The 11,458-nt window shown below is 39.5% G+C and overlaps 1 protein-coding gene across 1 annotated transcript; it reads right to left on the minus strand.

Annotated features, from left to right (window-relative positions):
* Positions 1-3,284: 3,284 nt before the first annotated feature.
* Positions 3,285-3,997, minus strand: LOC130089059 (uncharacterized). Its single transcript, XM_056256186.1, has one exon. It carries the CDS (start codon positions 3,995-3,997, stop codon positions 3,311-3,313), a length of 687 nt encoding a protein of 228 aa, XP_056112161.1. The 3' UTR covers positions 3,285-3,310.
* Positions 3,998-11,458: the final 7,461 nt, after the last annotated feature.

Raw genomic sequence — 11,458 nt, forward strand, 5'->3', positions numbered from 1 at the left:
GTCTTTAGATTGTGTGTGCTTGCAGTGTTTGAGGCGGACCGGGCAGCCTTGCCGCACTCGATTGCCTTATAGACAAGTTTCCCGGGCACTTCCGGTTTACTTCCTGTTTCTGCCAAGAACTTCCGGCGTAGCCGCACCGGCTGAGTAGTAGTGTAAACATGGCTTTGGAATGGCAACACTCGACCGAAAATCTTATTAAAAATGCTGTTTTGACCATTCCGCATCCAAGTAAGGTAACATCATGGGCGGACAACATGTCGATATGGCCCAGCATCACAACATCCAAGATATTTTCTTATTTTATTGATTCCATGGCGGTGGATGGGAATGCAATTAATAACCTGAAAAGCTCAGAGGCGTTTCAGTACCTCCATTCAGACAAAGTGGGCTGTGTACTTTTACACGATATGGGCAGTTTAATTTACCTAAAGGCCGATGTTCAACCAAGCCAGTCCGTTAACAATTCAGCGCATAACGCCTGGGTTTTGGTTACCAAGACGGGAGATGTGGAGACAGCAGGCTGTACCTGTATCGCCGGACCTGGACGTTCCTGTAGCCATGCAGCCGCCGTGCTTTGGAAGGTACGTTAGCCCATCTTATGCTTGTATTAAGATGTTTGTATGTATCCGTGTGTTAATCTGCGTAATAATGAGTAGACAGTGTTGACTTCCGCGAATGATAAGCCTTCCGTATTTGAGTGCAAATCTATAGCATTTTACCGCAAAACGGAGAAATGTTACTTCAGCCTATCTAATGATATATAATGCGGTTGGTGTGTGAACCAATCACAGACCAATATAAAACAAACACTAGGAACGATACTTTTAAACAGAACAAATCAAAACAAAAGAAAACGGTGTAATCCGTATGAAATGGGCAAATTTGCAACAAACCCTTTCTGGCTTTTGTTTATTTTATTTATTTTTATCAAACTGATTTATTTTATTTATCCATTTGCTTTTACTCATTTTTTTTTATATTACTCACTTATCATTTATCACTTTATTAAATGTTATTTATTTATTTAATATTTAATTATATTTTCTTTTATTCTTTTATTATTCTTTTCATATTTTTCAAGATTTTTTTATATGTCTAAATAAATGCAGGCATTAAGGCGTTAAACATTGATGTTGATGGCTGCAGGCCCAGCTCATTAATTGTTTTGAAAAGTAACAAAAACGCTCTACCTTCATCATACCCTTGTTATTTTGATTTATAAAATGTTGTCTCTAAAAGAAGTCAATTGTGCTGTGATGCTCAAACCATTATTTAAAAAGTGTGTGATTTTGTTTCTATCTGTCTGCAGGTAGAAAATGCTGTGAGGCAAGGGAAGACAGGGCTTGCCTGCACTGATGTGCAGAATTGCTGGAATGCCGGGACAAAAAGCAATACTGGGCAGCAAAAAATCAGAGATGTGTCTTTCCGAAGACACAGCAGAAATAATCTATACCAACCAGCATCACAGGCATCATCCTCCAGCATAGTCTCTACACCTAGTCGCAAAGTAAAAGTCCATGAGACACTGGAAGAATGGCAAAATTACTGTCTCTCCACACCAATAGCGGCACTTTTTACTGCACCTGGCAGTGGACTAATGCAGCTCACTTTTAACACCAGCCTCCCTGCTCAGTCTGCCGAGACATCAAAAGCTCCACTGCCCCTACATCATGGTGATCACAACACACAACTTGAATGTGAGAAATGTAGGGCATTCTACACCACATACATTGACATGACCACAACCCAATTTATGTACATTGAGCAGCACACAAAAGAACAGAGCAGGGAACAACTGTGGCATGACATGCGACGGGTACGGATAACAGCAAGCACAGCCAAGAATGTGCCAGTTCGGGCTACCACAGCACCAGACAAATTCTTGTCTGAACACCTCCATCCTACCTTTCACGGTAACGCGGCAACCCGGCAAGGAGCAGAGGGTGAAGAGCACGCCAGGCAATACCTGCAAGACCAAGGTCATGGCATCGATGTGAAAGGTTTGGTGGTTTGCCCGAGTGAGCCATGGCTTGCTGCGAGTCCGGATGGTGTCATGAACAGAGACACACTACTGGAGATCAAGTGCCCTGTCTTAGTCAAAAACTAGTCCCTTACTGAAGCACTTGCTGCTAAAAGCAGTGAGATCAAACGCATGCCCACGGGGGACTTCCATCTGTCCTTCAATGGGCCAAAGGGATATTACATGCAGGTGCAACTGGGCATGCACTGCACAGGCCTACGGCAAGCCTTGTTGGTGATTTGGAGTAACACTGAATGTCTGCAGCTCAACGTGCCCTACGACCAAACCTTTGTTGAGGGACATATCTCAAGGCTGCACTCCTTCTATTTCACCCACATGTTGCCAAAAGTTGTCGATGACTTCGATGATGGAAGGCTGGAGTTGTGCTCCAGATACATGAATGTTGTAAAATCAGCATGACCTGCTTATGTGTACTGGGTTGATTAGTCAGTCCTTTTTTAACCCCTTGTCCCCTGTTGTCACAAATCCTTTCTAGCTTTTATTTATTTTTATCAAACTGATTTATTTAATTAATTTTATTTTTATTTCTTTTTATATCAGTCACTAATCATTTATCTTTATTTATTTATTTTATGTATTATTTATTTTTTTCCAGTCTTTTTCTTTTTGTAATATTTTGAGATTTTTTCCTGTATTTACTTTGTTTTTATTTAATTATAAAAAAAAATGCAGCCATTAAGGAGTTAATGAAATTGTCCCTTTGTTATGGAATAGGATAAATAAAAATGAATTCATTTCTTCTCAAAAAAACAAATTGTTTATTGTCATGTGTCAATATTTACAATACAAGAAAAAGAATAGCACTCACACAAGTTTTTCTTAGGGTGTATTCACACCAGGAAAGTCCGATAGTTCACTTGCTTTGGTCCGGACCAAATAATTTTTTTTTTTTTTGGTACAGTTCGCTTTCACACTGCTCTTTTTGCAAGTGAACCTTATCAATAAATCACAACACCAGAAAGGGTACAATAACAATAAATTTACGCAGGTTTTCTAGCTGAAATTTATATATATATATATATATATATATATATATGGTAACTTTATGTTAAGGATCAGAAATTAGACACTAATTAATGACTAATAACTGCATTTGTAAGTAACTTGTTATGTACTTGTATGCAATTACAAATGCAGTAGTCATGAATTAGTGTCTAATTTCTGATCCTTAAAATAAAGTGTTACCATATATATATATATATAAGGAATATGTACAATTTAAATAAATAAAAACCTGCAGGTAACCCAGGTTTTACTTTTCATAGGGACTTACACCTCATGTGGCAGTCGGATGAGTCTGGACCTCATGTTTGCTAAAGCAGCACATATGATAAGAATCTTGTCCAACCTCGGGGTCATGGAGATGGGGACAGTTTGGGACAGAATTTTGAAGACTTTAAGTCTTCGGATTGCCCTCTCCACATGTATACGGACATTGGCCACTCGTCTAGTGCGCGTTACCTCCTCATTGGTCAATTGACCACGCTTGTGGGTAAAGGCAGGAATATTCAATTTCACCTTCCTTTCATGTAGTACATCTCGAATCGTGAAACCCCTGTCAGCCATTACCTCATCACCAGGCCTTAGGGCCTCCAGAAACCCACTGTTTATAGTGATGAACTTATCACTGCTTTTACCAGCATAGGCCTCTGATATAAACATTATCAGCCCATGAGGTGACACAGCAACAAGATATTTGGCAGTATTCGTTCCCTTGTAATGACTGAAAGTGGCACTCCTACAGTTAAGGTTTGTAGCTCTCTGAATAGCCGTTTCAGCACAATCGATGATGCAAGTGGTCTGGGGGTGGTTCTTTTTAAAGGATGGTGGCATGTTAGCACGAATAACACTTCTTGGCAGCCAGGCAACCATGGGCTCAAGCTGCTCACCCAATGTATCAATCCAGTGAGCAATCACCTTACTTACTTCACCACACTTTAAAGCGCTTTGCCACATCCCCTAACACAAGGTTCAGTTTCAGTTTCATGAGGGTCATCAGTATTTGGTCAACAACAGGAATACTACATGATGGATTACTAAATGGCAACATTGTTTTCACCAAAATAAAAAAATATAATAGACGCAGTCCTGTGTACAGCAGCGAGGTATCATCATCAAGGAGCATATCATCAGCCACAGTCTGAACCCCAGTCTGCGTCGATTTGTTCACGTGGTCCAACTTTGCCGCGTAGCTGTGGTCAGTTTTTGTTAGGTCCTCCCATTGTGTTGCAGCATCTTTAAACTTCGGCTCGATGCACACTTCTAAAAGACAAACAGCATCAACTATAAATGTATATACCCTACTAACACAGGACAGAGACACATATATCAACAGTCGAACTTATGCTGCAAACTTTAGCTAACCAGAAAAATATCAAGATACACTTACCATCCAATTGCGTGTCACTTGTGTTTCTGTCGAGTTTACGTCTCTTTTGCTGGGGAGGTCGCTCGTATCCCAAAAAAAGTTCCGGGAAAGGGTTTTCCTCTGTGGGCTTTTTATTAATGAAGTGATAAGAACAAACAAACAGTCTTTTGGGCGGATTCTTCAACTTCAAAGCCGCTAGCCACTTCCGAGATTCAACATCTGTTTTTGGTTTCTCATACAACGCATACGGGGGAGCACATCCACATTGGCGCCTTGTAGATGGTTGATGGTCGAAACATTCTCCCTCCGACCAAACATTCAGCAATCGCCACGAGTTGTTACAACCGCGAACAGCACAATATGTCCCGGAGCCGTGTCGGCGTGTAACACCATCCATAGTTTACCTTTTCTGCACGCTAACCAAAGAAGACAGTAAAAGACGCTAACTCGCTAACCGGAAGTGCTTGGCAGACACAACCGGAAGTCGTTGGCAGAGTGAACGGCTAATGGCGGCCCGCCTATTTCACTCAGGAAACTTGTCTATAGCAGTCTGCTGAGAGAGAGCGAGTGGGGTGAGCCCCGTAGGGCTTATGTCTGTGAGTGAATGTGGGCGCGGGACAGCGGGCACATTTACTGCACTGAAAACACCGTCGGCCTGAGCTGACTGTATGTGTGTTGGTTTATTTTGACAGAAACCGTGGGACATGTGGTGTGTAGTGTTTGTGGGTACTACTGAGTCGTGGGCACGTTCACTACATTTAATGTAACGTTACATTTGACATGAGACGATTTTATTTGTGCGAGCCCTGCACTGAGGCGGGCTGTGTTTGTGTGTAGAAATGAACACTGGGCTGTGGGCATTTTATTACACTCATAACATCATCGGCTGTGGCCGGAATACCAGAAAATACTACACTGCTTATATGAATTTATCTGGGTCACCTTGGAAACGGCATTTGTGTGCAGGCAAGCGTCAGCATCGGTCGGGCGCCCTTCCTCCTCCTTTAGCTCACGCCAGCGAAAGCTGGACCAATGTTAATCCTCGTCCTGGCTTTTAATTTGTCACTCTCCCTTTATCTTTTTTTTGTTTCCTCTGATAAAACCGTTGCCTTCTTCCTTGTAGCTGTTGGTTCGGCCATGACGAAAACATACAGACGGCAATCAAACGCGAGTTGAACACTCACGTCAGAATCTGAGGGTGGTGGGGGAAGTGACGTATGCCGTAAAGCGGTCGAATTTTGTAGTTATTTTTGTGCTCGGGTTCCTACCCGAAACCCGAAGTTACAAAGTGCTAGTAAAAGCGATACAGACACCTTCAGGCTACGGCAGACGTGTCATTCAACCTATTGTAAGTCGATGTACCATCTCAATGGGTTTTGGTAATATATTATAAAGGTTGAAAAGTTCCACAGTGTGGCTTTAAAATTTGATAATCTCTATAGAAGATATAAATATCATAAGGGCACAAAATAAAAAATCCTCAATCAATAGAATATAAACAAAAGTAATCAATATCCTTATGATATTTATATTTTTGTGTGATGTTTCAGGTGCCAATTGCTGCTATACATTTTAGTATGTTAATCCATCAGTGTATGTCACTTAAATTGAAATGGCTGTGATATAAAAATAAAGATGTCTGATGTCATTTAACGTTAAATGTAATCGACGAACATTTAGTCAACTTCTACATTTTAACTAACAGCTACAATTATACATTGTGGCACATCTTTAACATTTCACTTTCCGACTATACTAACTCATACTAACTCTAAAATTAAAAATTATCACTTACCAAACTTCGCTCGCTTTGAGGTGAGAAGTCAGCAGCCGTTAGTGAAATGCAGTCGAGTGCATCAGTGCGCGCCCACTTCTTCTTCAGCAGCGCTGGATCCGGAAGTATAAATAAATATATATTTTTTTTAATTTGGGTTGAAGCGTTCTAAACCATTAACTAAACCGGCTAAATCGCAAGATTGCACAGTTTTAATTGAAGAAAAAAATAATAATATATATATATATATATATATATATATATATATATATATATATATAAAGAAGACAAAAATACAAGATTGAGTGTAAAGACTACAATGAGGTAAAACTGCAAACCCATGAAGCATTGCGGTTTAGGCGCACTTTCTGGGCGCGTTTTTCTAGATGCAACCTGATTGGTAAAAAAATTGTTAAAAATGTTTTTTTTTTTTTTTTTTTATATTAGAAAAAAAAATCAAACAATTAAAGTTCTATTGTAAATTTAAAATTTATGGTGTTTCATATTTTAAATTATTATTAGGCTAATTAAACCTTGTTAATAGAGAGCAATAAGCCCATGGTGCAAACAGGAATAGGGGAAACAGCTGTGTTTATGAAAATATCATCAATTATAAAATATCTGAAATTACATTTTAACTGTGGGATAAGTCTGGCCAGACATATGTGGGCCACATTTCTATATTTTACGTGTGAGACAAATAATACACGTTTTAACCACTGGCCCATATCCTGTTTGCCGCCTTAAAAACGGTTCAATCTGCCCATAAGTCGGTGTTTGTGTTTGAAAGCTCCGTCGAATCAATTCATTAATCCTTGATTTTCTTTTTTACCACTCATTTATAAACAAGCACTTTCTATTTTTATATCATGGGAACTTATCCTCGATACTATTCCTTATAAAAAACAATCGGATTGCTTTGATATCGCTACTTAGACCCAACTTTGCGAATCTCGGCTACTAGCCTTTAGTCCGCTAGCATTTCACGCGTGGCCTCGCGCCTATTGACCGTCTGATTTTACACCCGTTTCACTGAAAGGATACAGGTTATATCCAGCATTTCAGTCCTAAATTACTAGTGATATTGGTAGTATCACTACTAATCTACTGTTCATCTGTTATGGCGAACATATCAGATGTGTGTCTAACGTTACCTCTGAGTGCAGGTGAGGACACATTCGAACTCATTTCGGTACGATTGGAGCTTGAATCGGTGGAGAAACAGATCCGTGGTCTGCTAGAGAGGCAAGCCGAGCTGCGGGATCGGCGATCAGCGCTTGAAACGTCACACGCCGATGCACACAAGTCAGTGGTTAGTAACTTTTTGACTCCGACTTCGTCCACTCCGTGCGTTTCTCTGCCCAGAAGGACGCGATCATCTCTGGCATCATTCACTCCGGCACCAACCCAACACAATGGACCCTGGGTGATCCCACAGCGGAAGACACGAGCCAGGACCAGAGCAAGAACCTCTCCGCCCCTCCCGGTCTTCGAGATCTCCACCCGGAACCGCTTCTCCCCTCTTCGCGAGTCGGAACGCGACGACGCCGTGATCATCGGCACTTCCATGGTCCGTCATGTCCGCGCTACCTCAGGTAAGGGTAAGGTGCGCACTCACTGCCTTCCTGGTGCTCGTGTACTTGATGTCGCCGCACAGGTTCCCGAGATCCTGAACGGTGACGAGCGCGTCGGAGCTGTGGTGCTTCACGCTGGAACAAACGATATCAGGCTGCGGCAGACGGAGGTTCTGAAGAAGGACTACAGGAGCCTGATCGAAACGGTACGCAGCACAGCGCCTGAGGCAACGATCATCGTGTCTGGACCGCTTCCCACGTACCGACAAGGACAGGAAAGGTTCAGTAGATTATTTGCACTTAATGAATGGTTAATGTCATTGTGTAATGAACAAAAACTGCTCTTTGTAAATAATTGGAATCTGTTCTGGGAGCGACCTACACTGTAAAAAATCAAATGGTAAAAAAAGGGTCAAATGACTGGCAGCACAGGCTGCCAAACAAATACCGTAAAAATAAAGTAAAATATCCTAATTTAAATTAAGTGCAAAAACATTTAACAGATATTTTTCTTAAACGTTTTACAGAAAAACACTGTTATTTTACCGCTATTATCTGGAATATTACGATCAAACACCCTACCTGTAAAAACAATCCCATAAAAAAACACTCAATGACTTTCAGCAATGGCTGCCACACAAAAACCATAAAATGAATGTAAAATAGCCTAATTTAAATAAGTGCAAAAGTATAAATCTTCATTAAGCTTTTTAACAGAAACACAGTTATTTCACATTTTTTTATTAAGAAACATGTAGGTGATTGCATGATTTACTGTGACTATACGTCACTGTATCAGCAACAACACAGTTACTGTCAGTTAAATAAAGCAACATGCAGCATTTCATCAGTGTGATTCTGCTCATCCTGAACTGAAGCACAGGCTCTACTCTTCAACACAATGGTGACCAACAAAACACACCATACAGAAACAATTTACATCCCAACAGAACATTAAACACTAACAGATCTCTCAAGATCTCTGCATCCTCACTTATTACAATCCAGACTTTATTTATTGCATACTAACATTCTTACTGAGAATTAACAGATGTTTAGAAGTTGTTTTTTTATGGAAAATAATAAAGTTTGATATCACCATGATGAAGATCAGTGTTTGCTTTAGTGGGGTTCTTGACCCTTTGGTTTTAATATGACGATTTCTCTAGCTGCTTTAACTGTGTGTTGTCGATACATAGTGGGGAATCCTAGAGAAACTCAGATCAGAAGATCTGGTCACTTATTAGTTATAATAGTCTCATGTAGTTGAATGCTTTTTTGATGCTACCTGAAGAGTGTAATATCTGATTCATTTGTTAAATATTAGCTGTCAATTTTGCAAACCAATACTGTTATAGAAGATCATGCAGTGCCGTGATACGAAGATGTGATCAAGTCATACAGAAAATGTTTTGACCGGATCATACAGAATCACACATAGGGCTGCACGATTAATCGCACGATATTGTTATGCGCATCTCATCAGTAAAGCCGGTTCCTTGATTAGTAAATCACCTGCACCTGCTTTCAGATGGACGATATGATGCAGATATGAGTGTTAAATTAACACTCAAGAGTGTTAAAGTTAATGAGATAATTAAGTGATTAATTTAGTGATCATTGAGCATTATTGAAGACACCTGATGTTAACAAGCAGAATCACTGAAGGAGAAAATTTAAAATTGTAAGCCACCGTTATGGCGATCAGTGTTTGCTTTAGTTGGGCTCTTGATCCTTATACTTAAAGTTTAAATTTTGTTTGTCTGCTGTTGTTGATTTATCAAAGTCAAATGAACAAAGACAAGTGTGATCTGATAGTATTGGTTATGTTTTGACATAATCATGCTATGATCTGAAAAATGAAACTCATTCAGATGATCTGGTTTAACTTGAAAGCAACAGTTTAGTGGTTCTACAGCATATGATAATTGTATTTTTCTTATAATCCAAACTTTTAATAAAAATTGTTCTGATCAAATAATTTTCAAATGCATTAATTTAGAAACACAGACATCAATAATCAGCCTGTGAATCTCAACCGTGGTGACAATAAAAATCCTTGTTGCCACCAATCACAACTCATTAATGGCTCCCATCATGCATTGCGGTATGAATAAATTATGATCTGAATTGTCTATGTAATTTACTTTTCCTAATTGAATATTGTGCTCGTCACCATTGTTGAGATGCATTGACTGAATCTTGATATCTGTGTGTGCCTAAAAGAAAGGTTTTTTTTTAACAACTTTTAAGGAATCCTTTATATCAGTGGTTCTCAAAGTGGGGTCCGCGGACCCCTGGTGGTCCGTGAACTATAGCCAGGGGGTCCGCGAAATAATTTATAACAGCCTACCGTTTTTCCCGACTATAAGTCATCTTTTCTTTAGCATCTAAAAACTTGCTATTTATTCCAAAGTGACTTATATAATGCATTTAATGTCAAATAATAAAAAAGTAGGCTCTTAAAGGTTTATATAGATAGATATTCTATCTATATTTCTTATGTCTGTGCGTCAAGTATTCGCTGTATTTTGGTCGATTTTTGGGCACGTGCGCCAGAAAGGAGACAGAGACGGCAGAACGCGCATCCTGTCTTGTTCTTTATTTTTAAAAGGCATGACATTTTGTAGTCATTTTTAATGTATACACAAATAAAAAATAGACACTTTGCCGTTTTGAATGATGTACTCTTATCTGTATGACCACACCACTGCTGAGGAAAAATCCAAGTGTTCGCGCCGGCGTCTCATGTGCGCGCACAATATGTCAGTTCTAGCACTGCTAATTTGACATCAAAACCTGTTCATTATCAAAATAAAATACTCACCGAACTTATAAAAAGTTCTGCTTAATTTAATTTGTCTGTTGTACACTATGAAGGCAGAGACGGTCAATCATATACTGTCGACTGTTGTTCCAATCTCATTTCTCCAAATGTGAAGATGCTGATACGTGTAGGCCTATATTGGGACTGAAGCATGAAGCTTTCTTTACATAAATAGTTAAGCTTCCAAATGTTAGGCTACATCGCAAATATGGAAACTTTGGACCGAATGAGAGATGCACGAGCCCAACGTCTGCAGTTTCAGTTTCGATTCAACTTAATTCGTTTAGACTTGATGTTTTAAATAAATGTTGTCTGTATACTATTATTATTTGTATTATTATCTATTAATAGTATTATTTTTCATTCTTGTTTTGTTCTGAATACCATTAATTTAAGGATTTGCTGTGGAGTGAGGGGAAGTAGGCCTACTACGCCTCAAGAACGCAACAAAGTATTACACACTCAGGTCCAACTTATTTTCTGGAGAATACAGTAAATTATAAATTTGTGCATAGGGACAGGGTCGTATACCCACAATTGAGGTCCCTGAGGTCCGGGCCTCTGTAATTTTTCTATGTGTATAATGAAAGTTGTGAAATAATTGCCTAATATTAACTCTAATTTGGTGCTGCAAGGATATTAAACATCGCGATGATAACTGACCTTCTCATCTGAGCGGTTTCAGCAGACTAACAGCGCTCGTCAATGTCAATGTTTGAGTCGGAGATTAAATCAAAGTAGGCGGGTTTATGTTCACAGAAGCTGCAAGCCGAGCGCGAATTTCCGCATGACGCTTCAGTTATTCGGTCATAAAGTGCGAGATGAGATGTAAATCGCTAAACTAAACAGCTGTTTTAGATAGAAGTTTTAAACA

Source organism: Rhinichthys klamathensis, unplaced genomic scaffold (assembly GCF_029890125.1).
Source record: "Rhinichthys klamathensis goyatoka isolate OS25496 unplaced genomic scaffold, OSU_Roscu_1.1 h1tg000001l_1, whole genome shotgun sequence".
NCBI lineage: Eukaryota > Metazoa > Chordata > Actinopteri > Cypriniformes > Leuciscidae > Rhinichthys > Rhinichthys klamathensis.

Excerpts from the sequence above, each read along its gene's own strand:
- LOC130089059 (XM_056256186.1), bottom strand. The coding sequence starts at position 3,997 with ATGTGGCAAAGCGCTTTAAAGTGTGGTGAAGTAAGTAAGGTGATTGCT.